The following is a 23,209-nucleotide window of genomic DNA, read 5'->3' on the forward strand; positions in this document are numbered from 1 at the left end:
AAGTCTGCTGTGGTTCCTTCAGTCTCACTTACAATATCCATGCTTTAGAATAAGTGAGGATCACACACAGGAGGTAGTGACATGAGCCCCACCATCACCTATATTCATTAATTAATTCAATTCATTCATTCATCAATTTGTTAATTAATTAGTTCATTTATTATTCAATTAATTCACTCACTCATTCATTCATCCATCAATCCATTAATTTGTTTATTCATTCATGCTTTCATTCAACAGTCCAACTGTTAAACATAGCAAACATAGTGTATCTCTTTATGGGCATGACTCCAGAAGATATTAAAGTTGAACTTTTACATCATGTCTACATTTATGCTACATTTCATTTGGGCTGTTGTTAGCATCTTGCTCTACCAGTTACCCTGCAGGAGCACAGCACTGTATGTTATAACATCAGATCCATTCTATTCTCTCTAGCTGACCTGGGCCACCTTGGATGAATACAATAGATTCACCCAGCAGAGCTATGTAAGATATGCATGTCATGCAGCATTTCTGGTGGGACTGTGTTTGTGTGTGTGTGTGTGTGTGTGTGTGTGTGTGTGTGTGTGTGTGTGTTGACTGAAGTATTGACAGTCTGAAACGTCAGGAGTTTGTTGGTTAAATCACAGTGGAGTTGCTGATAGCTGGTGTGATAACTGTGGACAGACACAAAGATGGATATCGGTCTTCATTACACACACACATGGCATCTGACCCCATCGCTTCAGCACACAACAACGCATCTCACAGAGGCACTGACAGATTTCACAGAGGCAACGTAACCCGCTTCAAATATCTACTGCTGAAAACAAAAGCAAGCAGTGTCTACAATACTGCAAAGTCAAGACCCAGGCTGTTTCTCAAAGTCGAGGATCCTCAAGGATTCGTGCATGGTAGAACTGAGCTCTGCCGAGTCAAATTTCTCAAAGTCGAGGCACAGCTTCTTCTTAGCATTCGGAAAACACACAATAGAATAGACTAGCGAGTGTGCAGGAAGCTGCAGGTGAGTGTTATTGAAAATCAGGCCTCCTGCTCGCTTCTTTTTTGAAAAACAATGACTGCACCATTGTCATTCTCCCATGTCAATAAATTAAATTACACATGACATGTAGCTATCGCTCTTCCACAATGTTTTTTTTCTCCTTATATGGAATGAATGTACTTTTTAAATGATTCTATATTTGATGTATTTACTTTATTTTAATCATTATCTGTCCTTTTTTACTTCTATCAAAAGCACACTGAATTGCCTCTGTATATGAAAAGTGCTATACAAATCAACTTGCATTGTCTACAATTACATGACTTGCTAGCATAATAGCATATGCAACAACTCCAGCATACTGTAATCATTGACGAATGCAGCATCTCTAACTGCCCTGCTGAAAAAAAACAGCCTGAGCAGCTTAAGGTGGTTTGATGGTGGACCAGCTTGTTAACCAGCTTGTGTGACCACCCTATGATGGTTGACCAGCTAAACCAGCAAAACTCTTGTGAAAACATACCTTCAGCTGGTTTACCCAGCTGACGATGGTAATTCAGCTTGTTTTGCTTGTCGTACCACCTCAAGCTGGTCATTTTACCTGGTGTTGCTGGTCTTACTGTACATTGCTGGTTTAACTGGCCATGCCAGCTTATGTTGATCATTCTAGAAAGATAACATGACCATCTTACACCAACAATGTCAGGCTTGGCAGGCTGGTTACCAGCATGACGGTCTTACACCAACTGTATCCCACATGATAGGCTGGTCACACCAGCATGATGGTCTCAGCATGATAACCTCAGATGGAGCATGTCCACCTGGTGGCCCAACCAGCTACAGCAGCAAGAAGAAAACCAGCAAAGACCAGCTAAAACCATCTGAAACTAGCTTCCAGCATAAGCTGGTTTCTAGCTGTTTCTTTCAGCAGGGTATTGTAACATACACAACAACTACCATATGATAGCCATATGGCAGTCTCCTGATTATAGAGTTGGTCAAGAGGAATACAAAACTGTACACACAGAAATGATCCCACAGGAAGTTCACGTGCAGGACACATTAGCCAGCGTAATATAATATAAGGCCCAGTAAAGACAAAGAAATGGTAGTTTTTTAGTTAAGTCAGTGGGTTGAGTCTTTCCCTTGAGCTAATGTTTATCTTGTGGTTGTGACTCAGGACGCAGAGCCACATGGACAAAGAATGTGTAACGTGTAGCCTACGACCCTCTGGTGTTTGGGAAATGCTGTGGCACCACATTGTTGACACACAGCTAAACACTGCATCTGACATGTGTGTTGGAATTACAACACTGCCCAGTAAGGCACGAGTAGCTGACTGAGAGAAAAAGAGAGAAAGATAGAGGGAGGGAGGGAGGCAGAGAGAGAGAGGTAGAAAGAGAAAGGAAGAAAGGGAGAGAAAAAAGAGAGAAGAGAGAAGAGGAAAAAGAGAAAGAAAAAAGAAAGAGAGAAGAGAGAGAGAAGAGGAGGAAGAGTGAGAGAAAAGAGAGAGTGGGAGAAGAAAAGAAAGAGGGATATTTACTGTCACTCTGAATCACCAACGCCCACTTCTCCAGCCAGTCTACCAAGGCATCTCTGCCAGGCGTGTGTGTGTGTGTGTGTGTGTGTGTGTGTGTGTGTGTGTGTGTGTGTGTATGTGTCTGTGGTCAGAGAGCCTGAGACAGATAAAGACCAGACCTGAGATAATAATTAACTAGCTCAGAGTCAGTGTTTGTGCAGGTCTAACGCAAACATGGGCTGATGCTTGTAGCAGCGCCAGGGCCTCTGGAAAGGCGTTTACCATGCAGAGGGCTGCTGTGATAGCAACATGACCAACTCCCTGATTCTAAAAAGGACCTTTTAGAGATTTCTCTCTTTTCTGTCATCTCTCTGAACTGCCTCTCGCCTTATCATCCCTGATAGTCTCCCGTGTTTATCCTCCAAGTGAACCAACATATGATGGATGAAATGATACCTGCAAAACTTCAGGGCCACACAGTGATCAAAGGCATATTAATCCACCCCCATAATATGTACTACTCCATTAATATCATAGCAGGAGTAACATCCTACACTAGTGCTGCCATACAGTATGTCCCAAAGGGGACGGCTGTGGACTCCTAGATCTGGTCACACGCAAACATACACACAAACACACACACACACACCAACAAACTCCTGACGTTTCAGACTGTCAATACTTCAGTCAACACACACACACACACACACACACACACACGCATACACACAATCACAGACACACACACACACACACACACACACACACACACACACACACACACACACACACAAACACAAAGACTCACACACACACACATACCTGCTGTACCCAGGAGGCCTAGTCTGATCACTATGCTTCAGGGGGGTATTCCAAGTATGTGGTTTAGTGGCAACCCTGGGTAAGTTAACTCAGAGTAAGTGGTAAACCTCCTAATAGAAGAGCTGTATGGCTTCATTCTCCTTACAAAACAATGCCATAGGGCTCTTGTTGTAAGAGGTTTACACTTACTCTGAGTTAACTTACCCAGGTTTGTCACAAAACCACGTACTTGGAATACCCCCCTGGGGGGTATTCCAGAAAGCAGGTTTACTGGCTTAACTGGGTATGTTAACCCAGAGTTAGCGGTAAACCTGGGATTTCAGTTCCAGAAAGCTCAAAAATGATCAGGCTATGTAAGTAACTATGGTAACATAGGCTCTGAACTGAACTGGGTATGTAAACCCAGAGTAAACGATAAACCTGGGATTTCAGTTCCAGAAAGCTCAAAAATGATCAGGCTATGTAAGTAACTATGGTAACATAGGCTCTGAACTTAACCTGGTAGGGGGTAGGTTTTGTTCAGGTTATGTTCAATTATGTTCGGTTATTTCAGTGCATGTTCAATCAGGCCGCTATTTTTACACTGGTCACACAATGGCGTTTCATTTTGACGAAGGTCCGATTGACAAAGAAGCACAAAATAATGTAATTTTCATCCGTGCAATTCACCGGGCGATAAGACCACGACATCACATGATAGCCTATCCATTCTTTTCCAAACAAGTTTTTCAAGAGCGCTAGAGTTTTTCAGCTGAATCCTAATATAGGCTACTTGAAAAGCATTCTCCATCCCTACATAACGCATGGTGGATTAGAATAGAATAAAATAAATCTTTAATGTAGGCTAGGTAGCCTACACCATAGTGGACATTTGTGTTTGGCTCACCAGACAGATGGACAAACAACATCTCAGACACATTGAAGATATAATTAAAACAAGTACAGTACAAAAAAGGGGAAACATAGCCTATAGAAAATGAATAAATAAGTTTAAATATAGCTGTACAGCTCAGTTGGGTATGCATGTTGTCACTAAGTTTGGTTAAGAATGCTGATGGCATTTGGGATAAAATATTTTTTTAATAGGCTACACACGCTCTCCGACTGGGAGTTTTTGTAGTGTTGGAGACGCAGAGCATATCGGCAAGATGTCGGTCGGTGCGTAAAGTTTGCCTTGCGCTAAAGCAGTTCCTGCGCAACTTCATTCGTTTTCCTGGACACAAACCCACGAGGATCATTAAAGTGTAGTTTCACCAACTGGCAGGTCAGCATCACTTATTACATTTTCCAAATGTGCACCGAAATGTGTCCAATACCATGCCTTCCGACATTCACCCTTCCGATGATGGAGCGCAAAAGTTTAACTTGGCCCACAGCTGCAGGACCCATGTTAAAATAGAAAATTACATTTGGGATTCTCAAAGAATTCTATGGCCCGCTCAATCTATTACAACTAGGCTAGTTTAAGAAAGCATCATTCAAAGCAGTCAATACAATACGTGATGTCCAGTAAATTATTTAATTGTTCTTTTGACATTAAATAGGCTATCTTAAACATGCGCATTTACACGGTCAGTTAGGCTATTCTCTGCCAAGCAAGGTCTCGGACGCAGGCGCTTAAGTATTGCTCTTTTTTTTGTTATTACAGTTCTCTCCTCCTCGTAAGCCTCGACTACTCCGCCTCTGAAAAATACGGTGCTCTTCGTTTCGCCGGTTTCACTCATGGTTTCGACTCTCAATAGATGATGCCTGTATAAGTTCGCCGTGAACGCGCACAACTCTAGGTTATCTAACACAGGGTTGATTTAACTAACTGGTAACCGGTGTTTTGGAACCGACAGCTCGGGTTTAGTCGCCACAGGTTCAGACAACCCAGAGGTTAAGTTTTATCTCAGTGTTTGTTAAACCTCCTTTCTGGAATACCCCTCTGATATACTGGTTGTTTGTGTATCTCACCTGTTTATAATCCTTGTGCAGTTTGGAATACTGGAACATGTTTGAGAGCACAGTGGAGGCAGCCTTGGCAGCCTTCAGCTTCCCAGGGCTGGGGACACAGTTCACAACACCATCAACAACAACACAACAATAACAACAGCTAGTGCAAAGAGCAAAATAGCAAACAGCACAACAAAAAATGCACAACACTAACACAGTCAATAATGTTAACAGTTAATAAAAAGAACTCAATTAAAATCATCACAGACAACATTATTAACATTAAAAATTGCCATTTAACAACACAAGAAATTAAAGTATGAAAGTAATATGAATGATGCACGGGATCATAGTTTTTTTTTTAGGACCATTTTTTTAATGAAATACAGGAATGTTTTATGGAGTAGGTAACACTGATAAGATCTGATGTTAGATTGGAATAAAATAGAGATGGGGTGGGTGATGTCCCACGTAGTGTCCTGCCCATACACTATGTAAACAATGGTCTGTTTATAAATAACTGTCAGTAAGTAAACATCTGCTAGTCATTTAGTATAATGGCACATTCACTCCAGCTGTTGACTGACCAAAGGAAAAGTTACTAATCCATATTCACTAATAGTTAACATGGGTGGTTGTTACAGCTCAAGAAGTTGTAACACAAGCACATACAAATTCTACGATACCTGAATGCTGACGAGGAAGATGACGAAAAAGATTACCAAGGAAAGAAAGAAAGAAATATAATAACAGAAGAAAGAAAGAAAGAAAGAAAGAAAGAAAGAAAGAAAGAAAGAAAGAAGATACAAGAAATACACCTAAAGAAGAGTACCTATTGTCGTGGGAGGTCTTGATGGCCACCAGTTTGGGCAGTCCTCCGAAGAAGGTGATGTCCCGGGCAGCCAGCGAGCTGCCGGCCACCAGGTTGTTGAGCGTGCCGCAGATGTTCACCACCACCTCACCAGACGGCTGCTTCTGGTGCCCGTCGCTTGGCAACTTAGTCACCAGGATGTTCACCACCTTAGTGGCTGCCGGGGTCAAGAAGAAAGAGTGAGTGAGTGTGTATGTGTACTGTGTGTGTGTGTGTGTGTGTGTGTGTGTGTGTGTGTGTGTGTGTGTGTGTGTGTGTGTGTTTGTGTGTGTGTGTGTATGTATCTGCGTGTGTGTGTTGTGTGTTTGTGTGTGAGTGCGTGTGTGTGTGTATCTGCATGTGTGTGTGTGTGTGTTTGTGTGTATCTGCATGTGTGTGTGTGTGTTTATGTGTATCTGCGTGTGTGTGTTGTGGGTTTGTGTGTATCTGTGTGTTGTGTGTTTGTGTGTATCTGCGTGTGTGTGTTGTGGGTTTTTGTGTATCTGTGTGTTGTGTGTTTGTGTGTGTGTTCCCTCACCCATGTCGTCCTTGTTGCGGCCATGGCGGGACAGGTTCCTCAGTAGCCCTGTAAGGGAGCGCAGCTCCACGTCACTCTGGGTCCTCAGCTGGTCCAGCACCACTGGCAGCAAACGTTCCTGCTCCAGAGCCACTCGACTCAGCACAGACGCCCACTGCACACCAGAGAGACAGGGGTCAGTGAGTGTGTGTGTGTGTGTGTGTGTGTGTGTGTGTGTGGATGTGTGTGTGTCCGGCACCACTGGCAGCAAACGTTCCTGCTCCAGAGCCACTCGACTCAACACAGATGCCCACTGCACACCAGAGAGACAAGGGTCAGTGAGTTTGTGTGTGTGTGTGTGTGTGTGTGTGTGTGTGTGTGTGTCCGGCACCACCGGCAGCAAACGTTCCTGCTCCAGAGCCACTCGACTCAACACAGATGCCCACTGCACACCAGAGAGACAAGGGTCAGTGAGTTTGTGTGTGTGTGTGTGTGTGTGTGTGTGTGTGTGTGTGTGTGTGTGTGTGTGTGTGTGTGTGTGTGTGTGTGTGTGTGTGTGTGTGTTAAAAAAGCCTCTCTTTCTCTCTTCATTTCTCTCCCTGTCTTTGTGCAGCTGCATCTGATGCACACCCAATACAGCATGGCACTATTAGGAACCCATGGTTTAGTGCTGCGGTTCTGTACCCGGCTGTCTCCGGCGGTGACGTTCTGTAGGGCTCCGGCAGCGGCCTCCCTGGTGGCAGCGTTGTTCTCACAGGCCTGCAGGACGCGGCTGTACAGCCCCAACACTAGGGGGTGCCACAGCCACTCTGCCCCTTTGGGCTGTCTGGCCACTTCCGACAGAGTGGACAACTCCTGGTTCTTCTGCTGGGACACACACACAGACACACACACACACACACACACACTCGTTAATCTATTTGACCTTCCTGCGATGATCTCTTTGACCCTCCTATGTTGACCTCCTTCTTGCACACTTTGACCTTGTGGTTATGGCGACCAAATTATTAGGCCTTTGCTATGCTGCTATCTGCCAATTGACCTCTGACCTTTGGCTCTGACCTCTGTGACCCTCCTGCTCTATCTGACCTGGTTCTGACTTCTTTGCCCTGTCTTATGTCTCTGATGTCTTTGACCTTCTGGCTGTGACCTCTTTAACCTTTTGGTTCTGATTGACCTCTTTTTTCATCTGACCTCAATGACCTTGCCCTTCTGACTAACCTATTTGACCCACCTGCTGTGACTGACCTCTCTGACTTTCCCGCTGTAACTGACCTCTTGACCTTCTGGCTCTGACCTCTCTGACCTGCCTACTGAGATTGACCTCTTTGGTCATACTGACATCTCTGACCTTCTGGTTTTTGAGTGACCTCTTGGCTTGCCCTCTGTGAGTGACCTCTTGACCTTGTGGTTCTGAGTAAACTCCTGGCCTGCCCTCTGTGACTGACCTCTTTGGCCTTCTTGCTCTGCGGTGTGAAGCAGCCGATGGCGGTGCTCTCCTGGGTGTCCTGCCCCCTGGTGGGGCCCTCCAGACGCAACAGCACTGATGGAGGCAGCTCACTGTACAGCTGGTAGGACAGGTTCCGCAGCACACACACACAGTTCTCCACGCCCTGAGGGACACACACGCGCACACACACACACACACACACACACACACACACACACACACACACACACACACACAGGGAAACACATACTATAAGGAGTGGAGTGTGTGAGGTTTATCATAACAGTCCATCTCTTTCAAAGTGAAGACGACTCTCTGAATGGTCCCCAGGGCACTAGTGTGTTCCTGTCAGTTGGAGAGGAATGCTGGCTATGAGACCACAGAGACCAAAGAGACGCCCGCAAAGATGGGGACGATCATAACTTATAGTCATAACTCATACAGACAGACAGGCAAACACACACACACACACACACACACACACACACACACATTCAATATATACATATACAGACTCCTGTCTTTCTCTCTCTCACTACCGGGAAACATCCTGAGTAAGCACTGTCAGTGTGGGTGCAGTAGGCCCTGCAGATTGAGAGAGAGAGAGTGTGTGTGTGTGTGTGTGTGTGTGTGTGTGTGTGTGTGTGTGTGTGGGTGTGTGTGTGTGTATGTGTGTGCAGGCCCTTCAGTTTGGGTCGGTTGATACACCTGCACTGATCCATTAACCTGTCAGTATTTTATATAGGTGATGGTTTTATAGAGGTGGTTGCTTGCCAAACTGAGTGTGACTGACACATTATATGCTGCCAGAACAAATCTGACTATGGCAAAGGATCAATTTACACACACCTGCCCATGCAGGTCACATTGATAGTTACCCAGGATGTGCTATTCACAAGATATGTGTGAAATAGTCATCTTACACACACACACACACACACACACACACACACACACACACACACACATACACTGACCACAGCAGGACATGGGTGTATGTAGATGTGTATTCAAATACCCATCTAGATAGCAATATGTATGTAGATGTTTAAACATATATTCAAGTATATGTGTAAGTTGAATCTAATCTTAGTATATGGCAATATATATGAGGTGATGAGCATATAGGGGATGAGTATACTATAGGTGATGAGCATACAGGGGATGAGTATACTATAGGTGATGAGTATAGGAGTTGAGTATACTATAGGTGATGAGCATATAGGGGTTGAGTATGCTATAGCTGACCTTGTCCTCAGCTTTGCCCTCCTCCAGAGAGTTCTGCACGTAGGCAACGAGAGAATCGACCAGCCCACGAGTCTCTCGCATCTGCTGCCTGGTCTTCCCACTTACCGAGCTCAGGTTTCTGAATGGGGAGAGAGAGAGAGAGAGAGAGAGAGAGAGAGAGAGAGAGAGAGAGAGAGAGAGAGAGAGAGAGAGAGAGAGAGAGAGAGAGAGAGAGAGAGAGAGAGAGAGAGAGAGAGAGAGAGAGAGAGAGATTTTTATTTTGAAAGCCTCTTAATTGGTTCAAACATTTGTGTCTTAACAGCCGGGCTACACACGGTCCACTATTAAAGCGCTCCCGTTTGTAGAACGTAAAAATAGTTTTAGAAGACTGGTCTAATTTATTTGAAAGTGTGCACCGCTATCACGTCTGGTGTAGCCAGTTCCATTGACTATGGACCCTTTCAAGAGAGTTCCATTATCAGCATCATAGTTGGCCCCACAAGGCTTCCTTTTAACATTCCATATGTTATCTTAATGCAGAGGAAGTAGATTGGGACCCAAATAGAATGTTCAAGCATTGTTTTTGTTTTTATTGTTGAAAGGGTCTATATTGGAAGTTAATTGCTGCAGAATACGCCCAAACACATTCTGAAATGTCAGATTATCTGTCAATGATGCTCAGGTATGCCTATTTCACAGCTAGGCAGTCAAAAAGGTGTGAGATTCAAACGCTTCAAACATGTGTGGTATGTACTCTTTGTACTGCCATTGTCCTCTACCATAAAGGAGATGCCACTGTTAGTTTTTGTCACATGTGGTATCTACTCTTTGTACTGCCATTGTCCTCTACTATAAACGAGATGGCACTGTTAGTTTTTAACACATGTGATATGTGCTCTTTGTATTGCTCTTTCATTTAAAGGGAATCAATGGTGCTTGTGCTGAGTGATGTGCCAGGGGAGGGGTGACAGCAAGGTACTGTTTTGATGGATGAGAGAGCATGCATATCAGCCATGCCTATCAGCCATGGATTTACAGACTGACATTTTAGCACAGACATGAGCCTGAAGCTTAAGGGGGAGTGTCTGTATGTCAACAATGTGTTACTTCAAACAATGAGGGGAACAAAATAATTTGTGGAATGTGTGTGTGTGTGTGTGTGTGTGTGTGTGTGTGTGTGTGTGTGTGTGTGTGTGTGTGTGTGTGTGTGTGTGTCTCACCTCAGGCACCCGGTGGTGTTGTAAAAGATGTCAGCCTCAGACGGAGTCTGCTGGATGACCCCTGCGTCGCCCCATCCTGACAGCGGCACCAGGACCTTCTCTGTGAGCTCGGACAGCGTCTCTTTGGCCAGCTTCTCCTTTAGGTTGTCCTTCGACGACAGGTTCCACAGGATACCTGAGTAACGCCACAAACAGGTGAGTATGTACCTGTACACCACACACAGGTGCGTATATACCTGCATGCCATACACATGTGCGTATATACCTGCATGCCATACACAGGTGAGTATACCAGGACACTACACACAAGTAATAAGGTGAAGGGAAACTTACACAAGAACACCAGTTTGAAGACAGAGGAGAGAGGAGAAGAGTTTAGGAAGAGAGAGGAAGGGAGAAGAAGAGAGAGAAGGAGCGAGGGATACAGATATACAGAGGGGGCACTAGAGAGAGAGAGAGAGAAAGAGAGAGAGAGAGAGAGAGAGAGGGAGAGAGAGAGCAGAGAAAGAGGGGGCACTAGAGAGAGAGAGAGAAAGAGAGAGAGAGAGAGAGAGAGAGGGAGAGAGAGCAGAGAAAGAGGGGGCACTAGAGAGAGAGAGAGAAAGAGAGAGAGAGAGAGAGAGAGAGGGAGAGAGAGCAGAGAAAGATACACAGAGAGAGAAAGAGAGACAGAAAAAGAGAGAGATAGAGAGAGAAGAAGAGAGGGAGATAGTAAACATATGACTCAGCTTGAGATACTCCCAACACTCTGCTTTTGGCAGCACAGAGCTCTTCATCTGAAGCAGCTGGACTCTCTCAGGGGGGTCTGTTAAAGCTTCTACTGTATGGTAAGCATGCTGTGGGTGGACCCAGTCCAATAAATAACAACATCTGAACACACACAGCTGACACAGCAAACTCAGAGAACAAGACCAGGAGCAGGCCAGGGGACACATCCCCTGGCCAGGCCAGGGGAACTCTTTTCTACAGGCACGCACATAAAACACATCAGGCCACATCAAGGCCACATCAGGGCCAGATCTGGTCTAGGTCTAGATTCAGGTCATATCTATCTATCCATCTGTCTATCTATCTATATGCCTATCTATCTAACTATCTATCTGTCTTAGAAACACACAGCGGTCAGTACAGGTTTGATTCTCAAATGCGCTTTTGTGAGTCTGTGTTGTTTTGGATAAAAAATGACTGCTAAATATCAGCAACCTTTATCTACATCAGCTATTTTTAGAGTAGATCAGGGCTGTAATTTACAGTAGGTCATATCCATTATAAGGCCACAGCGCTAAACTAATCTACCAGCAAAACTAAGTTAAGCTAAACTCATCAGAGAGAAGAGAGCAACGCAAGATCCATATCAGTGCCAGATTACAGCCAGATCAGAGCCAGATCAGGGCTGTATCAGAGCCAGATCAGAGCCAGGTCAGAGCCAGATTACAGCCAGATCAGAGCCAGGTCAGAGCCAGATTACAGCCAGATCAGAGCCAGATCAGAGCAAGATCAGAGCCAGATCAGAGCCAGATTAGGGCCGTATCAGAACTAGGTGTGGAGCAGGTGTGCTCCAATGGCTGCTGCTGTGTGGGAACTGGCCCAGCTGAAACAGCCACCTCACACGACCACCCCCCTCCCCCCCCCCCACACACACACACCACACACACAAAACTCCCACATCTGATTCCTCTCAAAGCCACAGGGCAAGGACAAGGCATGGCAAACACACTATTAGAACCACGTGTTGAGGGAATTTATGGAGCAACACAACACATAAATCATGACTACAGCACCTTTTATACAACACATTAAATCACTCATGCTGTACTGTCAGTGGATGAATCATTAATGATGTGTCTGATCTAACAGCAACATCCTTCAAATACACCCTACAAATTGGACTGGACACCATCAGAATCAAATCAGCATCCCAGAGAAACAGTTCAAAGACCTCTCCTGTTGATAACTATACTCCAATACGTTCCATATGAAACCCAGAACAGGAAGTAAACTCCCTGATTGGGGCTGATCGTGAAGAAGCTGTCATGATGACATCCAATATTTACTGTTCCAAAGCTATCACATAAATTACACAGACACAGGACATTTGTGTGCCTTTAGTGTCCACAGTAGCCTAACACAGTGGTTCTCAACCTTTTTTCAGTGATGTACCCCCTGTGAAATATTTTTTCAGCCAAATACCCCCTAACCAGCGCAAAGCATTTTTAGTTGAGAAAAAAAGACTTAAAACAGCTCACTGTGCCAACAGTGTCTAATTTATTAAACTTTGGAACTAATAAACACATACACATACACATACAACTTATATTTTCCTGAAATATTTATTAAATAATAGTTTTTTTAAGTATTTTTGCATGGATTCTACTTTTTAAATATATCTATATTTTAACCCTTAGTACCCTAAGCTGTTTTTAGGGCATTTTCACTACCTTTATTCATAAGGATTTATTCTGGTCATTGTAAGTGCCACACACACATATTATATATTGTTTTTTTTCCGGCAGAGTCTAGGCTATCCAGATCTGTCATTTCATGTATTAGTACTAGCATTGATTTTATTTTGATTTTTAAAGAATTAAAATATAAAAAGCGTATTATAAAAAATCTTATATTTTGACATGTATCTCACCACAGCAAGCTAGCTCTCTACATGCATTTCATGTGTGTGTAGGGCAGACTGTCCTGAATCTGGCAATATCATTGCCAAGGTGGAGTAATTCAAACGAGAGTAATAGGTGCGCATGTGAACGCAGAGACTGTAAATATGATGCAATTTGATTTAATTTCATGACAAGTGCGTGGTCTCGTTGGAAAGCCCCACTTCTGCTCTGTCACACAATAAAGGCTTCTCGCTGCTATGAATAGTTGCGGAGCAATGTAACAGAGAAGAAAGGGTGTGTTTTTTGACGCACTTTGCGCCAATCGGCTTCTAAGGGTTAAAATCTCACGTACCCCCTGGAGTGCCTTCACGTACCCCCATTTGAGAACCACTGGCCTAACAAGTGTCATTGCCACGCTAGTCCAGTCTCAGTAAAGCACAAAGCTCTTAGTGAGGAAGGACATAACTTATTACCATTACATATCTCCTAATTATATGCGTTCCATGTGTAGACCTTTTCAACTGCATAAACAAACGTGTGTTCCAAGACTTTTCCTGAGGCACAGAAAATAACATTGAGCTAATGGTAACTTGGGGACAAACAAAAATATAAAAACAAAAAGTTTTAAAGTCGACATTTCAAAGTCAAAGTCAAAGTCTGCTTTATTGTCAATTTCTTCACATGCCAATACATACAAAGAGATCGAAATTACGTTTCTCACTATCCCACGGTGGAGACAAGACATATTTTACCAATTAAGTCCACAGACAAACATAACATTCAAGTAAACAATAAAAAGTAAATAAGAAGGCACATACAATGAAGAAATAAGAGCAGCAAAATTGGGTTGAAATTATGCAATTGTGCATAGACAGTCAATATAATAGTGCAAAGTCAGGCTAATAAATGGCTGAGGTAGTTCTGTTTGTGTTTGACCTAAGTAAGCAAGTAGCATATCGGTGCAAGTTATGTAAGAGAAGCAGAAGTGTGTTGTGTTTTCAGGACAACAGGACAACAACAAGTTGCAAAGTGTGCAAAGTGTGCAAGTGTACAAGTGGAGTAGTGCAAGGCAGCCATTGTGGGTCCAGGATGTTATGTAGCTGAGGGTGGAGGGGGGAGAGGGGGGAAAGAGTTCAGCATCCTAACAGCCTGGTGTATGAAGCTGTTGGTGAGTCTGGTGGTGCGGGAGCGCAGGCTTCTGTACCTCTTCCCAGAGGGCAGTAGATCAAACAAATTGTGAGCGGGGTGACTTGCATTACTCACAATTGTGGTCGCCTTGCGGGTGAGGTGGGAGGTGTAAATGTCCTTCAGGGAGGGGGGAGAAGCACCAATAATCCTTCCAGCTGTGTTCACTATGCGCTGCAGGGCTTTCCTGTTGTATTCAGTGCAGCTTCCGCCCCACACAGCGATACAGCTGGAGAGGATGCTCTCAATGGTGCCTCGGTAGAATGTGGTCATGATGGCTGGTGGAGCACTTGCTCGCCTGAGTTTCCGCAGGAAGTAGAGGCGGCGCTGAGCTTTCTTCGCCAGTGATGCAGTGTTGGTGGTCCAGGAGAGGTCTTCACTGATGTGCACCCCCAGGAATTTGGTGCTGCTCACTCTCTCCACCACAGCACCGTCGATGGTCAGTGGCAGGTGTTGGGTGTGACATCTCCGGAAGTCAACAACAATCTCCTTGGTCTTGCTGACGTTCAGCAGGAGGTTGTTGTCCCTGCACCACGTGGTCAGAAGGTCGACCTCCAACCTGTATTGAGTCTCGTTGCCCTTGGTGATGAGACCCACCAGAGTTGTGTCGTCAGCAAATTTCACTATGTGATTGTTGCTGTAGGTTGCAGTGCAGTCATGCGTCAGCAGGGTGAAGAGCAGCGGACTGAGCACGCAGCCTTGGGGGGCCCCCGTGCTCAGTGTGATGCTGCTTGAGATACTGTTGCCAACACGTACTACTTGAGGCCTCTGACAGAGGAAGTCCAGTAGCCAGTTGCAGAGGTAGGTACTGAGTCCCAGTTTGTCAAGTTTGCAAGTTTGTCAAGTTTGATGAGTTGTTGTGGTATTATAGTGTTGAATGCAGAACTGAAGTCTATAAACAGCAATCTCACATATGAGTCTCTTTTTTCCAGGTGGGTGAGGGCTGGGTGGAGGGCAGAGCAGATTGCATCCTCTGTGGACCGTTTGGCTCGGTATGCAAACTGGAAGGGGTCCAGGGTGGGGGGGAGAATGGATTTGATGTGTGACATGACAAGCCGCTCAAAGCACTTCATGATGATGGGTGTCAGTGCCACGGGGCGGTAGTCATTGAAGCAGGATGGAGCAGTTTTCTTCGGCACAGGTATGATGGTGGCAGCTTTGAAACATGATGGGACGATGGCTTGCTTCAGGGAAGTGTTAAAGATGTCTGTGAAGACATCCTTAAGCTCCTCAGCGCAGTCCTTCAGCGCACAACCTGGGATGTTGTCTGGGCCTGTTGCCTTACGGGTGTTTATAGCAGCAAGTGTCCTCTTCACGCTGTTGGCAGAGAGGCACAGGGGCTGCTCTGTGGAGGGGGAGGGGTCTTCTGTGGGCAAGTGCTGTTTTGTGCTTCAAAGCGAGCAAAGAAGCGGTTCAGATTGTTGAGCAGAGGGATGTTGCTCTCACAGCTCTGTGGCGCGGGCTTGTAGTCCGTGAGGGCCTGAATGCCCTGCCATAGGCTTTGTGCGTTCCTGCTGTTTTTGAAGTGGGTGGTTATCTTGTGAGTGTATTCCTTTTTTGCTTCCTTGATGCCACGGGACAGGTTGGCTCTCGCTGTTCTCATGCCAGCTTCATCTCCAGCTCTGTAGGCTTTGTCTCTGGCCCTCAGCAGCCTGAGGACATCACCTGTCAGCCATGGCTTCCAGTTAGCCCGAGTGATTATGTCTTTTGTGTGGGTCACATCATCGATGCACTTGGTGATGTAAGAGGTTACAGTGTCTTTATACTCCTCTATGTCTGTCTGGTTGTTGTAAGTGGCTGCCTGCTTAAACATTTCCCAGTCTGTTGTGTCAAAGCAGTCTTGAAGAGCATCGGAGGCTCCCTCAGGCCAAACTTTTTCCTGCTTCCAAACCGGTTTGTTTGCTTTTACTCTCTGTCTGTATGCGGGCATTAGCATAACAGTGATATGGTCAGATGTGGGGAAGGGGGGTGGCTTTGTATGCTCATTTGTGTGTAGTGTAGACCAGGTCCAGGATGTTGTCTCCTCTTGTTGGAAAATCAACATGCTGGTGTAGCTTTGGAAGAACAGTTTTAAGATCTGCATGGTTAAAATCTCCAGCGAAGATGGTGAAACCGTCTGGGTGTGCCGTCTGTTGTTCACTGACAGCCTGGTACAGTTCACTAAGAGCCGCGTTCCTATCGCTGTTATTGTTGGTAGGCGGGATGTATACTGCGACTAGCAGAATCGCAGTAATTTCCCTTGGCAGGTAAAAAAGACGGCACTTTATGATCATAAACTCCGCCAGTGGTGAGCAGTGTTTTCATACTACTACAGTGTCCCGGCACCATTCGTCACGGATGTAAACACAGATTGCTCCTCCTCGTGATTTTCCTCCCTTTACAATGGCCCTGTCTGCTCGATAGCATACTAGCTGCTCCAGTTGTACAGCAGAGTCCGGAATGTTGTCATTTAACCAAGTCTCAGTGAAGACGAGTAGACAGCAGTTACTCACTGTCCGGTTCGGTTGATCTCAGCAGTCGTATGTAATCCATTTTGTTGTCCAGTGATCGTACATTTGCCAGGAGAATGGATGGTATGGCTGGGTGAGTTGGGCTGGCCGCTAGCTCTAGCAACTCTAAAGGTAGACTAGAGTTGCGACAATGGGTGTTCAAAATTCGTTAAGGTCACGTGGTTCATGTAAACTTCAAAAAGTTCCCGGAAGTGATTAACAATGGATTAGAATGCATTAAATAAGCTACTGTTCAATGAGAGACAGTGACACAATTTTGGGTAATTGACAGACAATAAATGCATTGATATACAATATTTATAACACAGTGTAATTATTGTGTAAACTGTGTAGTTATCCTACCATTACAACAATATTAAATTAAATTCCAGACCGTAGCCTGCTAAATATCGGAAGGTGACCTTTGTTTCCCCTTTTACGTATGTGTCACTTAATATTAATTTCTGTACAAAACCAAGATGGGAGATTCTTTAGAAAACGCGATAGCACCCACCCCATAAGTGTAGCCTAGGCCTATCTAAATTATCGTTATAAAAAAAATGACCTGCGTGTAGCCTACAAAAGTAGCCTAGAAATCTAGACGCACCCTAGCGGCAGCAAATTTGCTGCCAGTGTAACGGATGCCAGCTAGCTTAGCTGTGCTTGTGGAATGTTGGTAAACCCAGAGACTTTCTAATGAGGAGACACAGCACTCAAAAAATCGCCTCCCGATCCGAGGTGCTGCTGTTTGCGGGTTCGAGTCTGGGCGTGTGCAGGGCTGAATCGCGCAGGTTCAACACAACGCAGGTTACATTGGTGCCGTGACCCGGATCGGGAGTGAGGTTTAGGGGGGTGAGTGTAACGGATGCCAGCTAGCTTAGCTGTGCTTGTGGAATGTTGGTAAACCCAGAGACTTTCTAATGAGGAGACACAGCACTCAAAAAATCGCCTCCCGATCCGAGGTGCTGCTGTTTGCGGGTTCGAGTCTGGGCGTGTGCAGGGCTGAATCGCGCAGGTTCAACACAACGCAGGTTACATTGGTGCCGTGACCCGGATCGGGAGTGAGGTTTAGGGGGGTGAGTGTAACGGATGCCAGCTAGCTTAGCTGTGCTTGAGGAACGTTGGTAAACCTCACTCCTGATAGAATGAGAGATCAGGATGGCCGAGAGGAAGAGAAGTGTTGTGTGCAGCTATTTTACGGCACTAAATGATAGTACTGCAACTTGTGATACGTGTAAAAAGAGCATTCGATACTGTGGCAACACTACAACCTATACAAACACTTAAAAACACATGTCAAGGAAAATGCTGAGCTACAAAAACGAAGAAATGAGGAGGGAAATCCATCCACTTACAGACCCCTGCCACAGAGACAGAGTTCGTTGGGAGAGTCATTTCAGAGAGGCAGAGAATACCCAGGTAGCTTGTAAGAGTAGGCTAATATTATGTTAGTCATGTCATATCGCGTCTTCAGCATTAGTTAGTGTGATTGCTCAAGAATAAGACATCGCGAAGCTGAGCAACCTGACGAACTTTAATTCTTACATTTAGACCTGGGCTGTATTTACTTATCCCGCGCGCCCCTTCTAAAATTAGATTACACTTGTGCAACTTGTGCACTTGTTATTTAGGCTTACAGCCTAACGGTGTGCTGATATAATGTCCATTGTCTAGCATGGCCAACACCTTTGAGCTGTTGTCTAAGATAACAACTGGCTCGTCCATATGCTTGCATATAGGCTATCATGCACTCCTGATTGCTTCCATCTAGTCAAACATGTCCATCATTACCGCATATATTGATAAACTAGTAAATAAACATGATTGTTGTTGAGCAATCACACACATTTTGTTGTAGGCCTATAGATCAGACATTCAAATAATATATGCAGCCCATTGAAACGTGTTATCTATAAACATAGTATTTTTTGCTCATGTGACCTGCTATATTTAGGCTAAATTAAAACCAAAAAAAAAGGTGAGATTTTTGTTAATCGTCATTTATTTATTTATTTTTTAAAAAGGCTGTACAATTTGGTTTGCATTTATTCTACAGTGCCTAATAACTAATAATTTTGTGCACTTCAATAAATTAATAAAAACATATTGCCTAAAGAATTGATCATTCATTCACCTCAGAAATAATGACATCCTGCTCTCCCCTACACAAAAGTATTTTTTTTAAAGTGAAAAAAGTATCGTATTGGCATCGGTAATACGGACCCTATATGTATTTGGTATCGGATCAATACCAAATTTTGCAGGCCCACCACTAGTTTGAACTAGCCAACTAGCTCCACATGGGACTCATAGCGTTGTCCTATAGACCTCTCCAGAATAAGTCCCGCCTCCTAACTTCCGTATCCATCCAACCTTCGGTCGTCAAATGTCTATAGGAAATAACATGGCGTTTTGAAAGATCGTACCTGTCAAACTTTGTAGGTGACAAAGTAGAAAAAGTTGGTGGGCAGATTGGCCTACACACTTCTGCCATCTAGTTTCCACTGGATTTATTACTACTTAAACGGCACCGACAATCAAAAAATCCAGTCGAAACTAGATGGCAGAAGTGTGTAGGCCAATCTGCCCACCATTTTTCTACTTCGCTACCTACAGATGTTTTACCGGTATGAAATTTCGAAACGCAATGTTATTTCCCATAGACAATCGACGCCCGGAAGTTGGATGGATACGGAAGTTACGGAGGCGGGACTTATTCTGGAGAGGTCTATTGCGTGCAGAGGGAATTTGAAAGACAACCGATTATCCTGCCCCTTGGACTGAGCACTGCGAACGTGCCCAGACCCTACAAATCATAAAACATGGAGATTTTAATTTTGCAACGAGAAACTGTAACACAGCTAGTCTAAGTCTAACACATACCTGTCAACATTTAGCTTTCCAAAAACGGGAGATTTTTTTTCTTTTTGGTGGGGGGGGCTGCAGTCAGTGTTTGTACCGGATCAGTGTTTGCATATTTAACATGTTTCATACACGTGTTTCAACACTGCATTTCGGTCGTTGCTTTTACCTTACCGAAAGCCTATGCATGCCAGAATAGTATCCACCAGCCTGCCTGCCTGCAGCCTACTTCCAAAACTTCAAAGCTGCTTACTGTCAGATTCGGTTCCGAGGACACAAGTTGCCAATTGTGTATCAACAACACTCAATAACAATTTATGTGATGTGTCAATCACTTAAATTGCCAATAATTTGACAACAGCTAGTTCTGGAGTAGGCTATTCAACTAGCCCGCTTGCTTGCGAGACTTGTTTTGGGTTGCCAGGTTGGAACCCTTGTCTTGGGTTGCCTATGACAAAACGGTTGGAATTGAAAGTAAGTGATCGTGTATATGTAGGGTGTAGTTCATACACAATCTGGCAACCTGAGAGATGTCAGACTAACAGAAAAAATGAATGGATCAATCATTTTAAAGGGACACCAGGCAAGCCTGATGCTTTTTCTCTACGAAACTCCCCCTCGCTCGGTCTGAAGCTCTTTTCCTTTTCTTTGCGTCCTCCGTCAAGGGTTTTCGCTGCTTCTTCGCCGGCTCTGCCATTATACACATGTTTGCAACAATCACTAGCGTTTCGTTAGCCTCCCTCTGTGCTGTGGATGCAGGATGGAAACTGAAACTGCTTCGGTCGCCGGGTACGATACACTGAACTTGCAAGCGGGATATTCTTCCTACAGGCAGTAGGGGCGGGCGAGAGAGTCTTCATTCGCCCTGTAATGAGTCATTTAACCATATACCGACTTACGAAGATGAGTAATTAACACAAAAACGTTGCCTGGTGTCCCTTTAAAATGAAGTTTGATGGCCATGCAAATTACGGGAGTTTTCCGGGAGAAATAACAAAACGGGAGGGTGCTGGGAGATGACCTTGAAATACGGGAGAACCCGGGAAAAACGGGAGTGTTGACAGGTATGGTCTTACATTAACTTGTTTGAGTTTTCTCCCCAACGTTTTCTCTGGTAGTTCTTCACTGATCTGAGATAATGAGCGAACTACCTTAAGTAGCTAGCGTCTCGGGAGAATAAAAAAAAAGTTTTAAAGTTTTCTAACATCTCTCCAGTGTAATGGTGGGCATGTTAAGTTAAACGTAGCATTACCTACACACTAACCCCATGGTGGTGTGAGTGATCATAATAACATAAAACGTGATGTGGTCCTTATAACCAGGCTATGAACTCATAAACAACAGCATTTTGTCACCGTTTGTCATTCACCGTGCTGTGAATACAGCATTAAGATGCTGGCTAAGCTTGAGATTCAGAGAACCTGCATGGTTGTGCTCATCCTGTCAGAAAATAGCAATTTGATCAGTGATCTGATCATGCATCATATCAGCGCAAGCTTGGTTTGAAACTGGTTTCTGGGGATGAGGTTTACACGATCCTTCACTGGGCTAGTGCCTGCTGTGTTAAAATATGACCGTGCTGATGCAGCTGCAGCTCCCTCAAATCTATATAGGTTCTCATGCATATTAGGCTAGCTAGCTTTTGCCCATGAAAATGAATGCAACATAAAAAAACAGTAGGCTACTGCTCCTAACTGAAGAAACGTTTACGTTACTGTAAGGAAATTATTATTATCATTGTATAACCATTTGTGTAAGCAGAATTATTGTTGTGCTGAGTTCTAAGAACAGAGAGTTCAAGTTAAATGTTGTGCTTAGTTCTAAGAACAGAGAGTACAAGTTAAGTGTGCACCCAGACAGACAGGAACTGCACCCTGTCTGTGTGTGGGTGAGATACGAGTATGTCACAATGAAGTCTCTATGTCTTGCTTCCTATTTTCTGTGTGCATCTGTACAATAAAAGACACAGCTTTTGGGCTGCAGAGTCAGAGACTGATGGTGTGAGGAATTCTTCCTTACATTAGCATGCTCTCCTCTTGGTACCAGAGTTTGTGGGCAAAGCCATACTACGTGTTGTGGTTCTTGTATCTATATGTTGGGGTTAAATTCTCTGACAGTTACCAACAATGTTAACAACAAACTCAGCTTCACTGCTGCAAACAAAGTTGGCTATATGCTTCGCCATATAACGAACCAGCTAGCCTTTACCTCTGAAAACACCTCTGAACGCCTTTAACACTGAAAGTTATCCACATATCAAATGATTAAATACACAGTTATGGAGGAATTGTTTTGGGGAAGCAGTTGCACTATATCCCACTTTTGCTGCCTTTAAGCCACTTAAATCCATAGCCTAGATGAGCATTGCGCATACGTTACAACTTGATGTGATGGTGAAGCTAAATGCCCAAGAAACGACACGTCATAAAAGTTGTAGGCCTACTAAACGCAAAATCTTAATGACAGCTTGTTCGTGGTGGTGTAGTGCTGCCTAATTGAAATGGGATAGGCAAGGGTTATTTTATTTGATGAGGAACTGATAAAGACTGAGCAGCAGAAAAGTCATAGTCGATACATAAATCGTTTAATATTATAATTAGGCGACAGCCTACAATTACTTTACTACTATTACTGTTATTAGGGCCCGAGCACCAACGGTGCGCGAGGCCGGGACAGCCTTGTGCACCGAAAGGTGCGAAGCCCTATTGTTTTTGGAAAGATTATTATTATTATTATTATTAGGGCCCGAGCACCGAAGGGCGCAAGGCCCTATTGTTTTTGTAAGGATTATTATTATTATAGAGTATTATTATTGTTATTCTACTTTTTTGCTTTCCTGTTTTTGAGGTGGTTAACATGGTCGAAAACTCTTGAAATTTGGCACACACATCAGGTGTCACACAAAGCAGCTGGTAAAAAAGCTTGGCCCCGGGTATGGCCCAGAGACTCGCTAGCGCCCCCTTACGCCCCCTTAGATGACTGATCCCGTGGTGGGCATATACTTTCAGCTACACACACCAAATGTGTATGTCACTGCCCTTATGTCACTGTGACTTGTGGTTTGCATATAGTTTTAGATACACACACCAAATTTGGTGGGTGTATGTAACTCCCAAAAACAAACAACTTTTGTATTAACATGCCATTAGCCACGCCCACAGGAAGTGAGGTAATTGAGATTTTGTGCGTTGTGGACATGATCAATTTTAACGTACTCCTCCTAGACGGTTGATCCGATTCATGTCAAAGTTGGTATACATGACGCCGAGATGTTCCTGATTATAAATTGTGAAGCTTTTTTTTGATATGTTGTAATTTGACGAAATGGCGAAATTATTAATTTTAATACCCTTCCACATAAACAATAAATGTGTCATAATTCACCATGCATGGCTTGAAATGTTTTAAATTTCACAGGTCATTGAAGACCATGTTAATGATAATATTCACATGCCCATAATGCATGTTTGGCATAGCGCCACCAACTGGCAACAGAAAGAATGACAATTATACTGATGCCATATGATCAATTTGAACAT

The 23,209-nt window shown here is 44.2% G+C and overlaps 1 protein-coding gene across 4 annotated transcripts in view; it reads right to left on the minus strand.

Moving 5' to 3' along the window:
- pkp3b (plakophilin 3b) overlaps positions 1-23,209 on the minus strand; it is a 57,004-nt gene that overhangs the window by 1,769 nt on the left and 32,026 nt on the right. For 3 of the 4 annotated variants that reach the window (XM_042074268.1, XM_042074269.1, XM_042074266.1), the window contains exons 8-14: positions 10,526-10,700; positions 9,327-9,444; positions 8,077-8,241; positions 7,313-7,495; positions 6,650-6,803; positions 6,094-6,289; positions 5,283-5,370 (exon numbers count right to left, since the gene is read on the minus strand). In XM_042074268.1, the coding sequence (XP_041930202.1) occupies positions 5,283-5,370; positions 6,094-6,289; positions 6,650-6,803; positions 7,313-7,495; positions 8,077-8,241; positions 9,327-9,444; positions 10,526-10,700 (1,079 nt within the window). The remainder of the gene's footprint in view (positions 1-5,282; positions 5,371-6,093; positions 6,290-6,649; positions 6,804-7,312; positions 7,496-8,076; positions 8,242-9,326; positions 9,445-10,525; positions 10,701-23,209) is intronic. The other variant, XM_042074270.1, reaches the window with a different exon arrangement.

The sequence above is a fragment of the Alosa sapidissima genome, chromosome 20 (genome assembly GCF_018492685.1).
Source record: "Alosa sapidissima isolate fAloSap1 chromosome 20, fAloSap1.pri, whole genome shotgun sequence".
Classification (NCBI taxonomy): Eukaryota; Metazoa; Chordata; class Actinopteri; order Clupeiformes; family Clupeidae; genus Alosa; species Alosa sapidissima.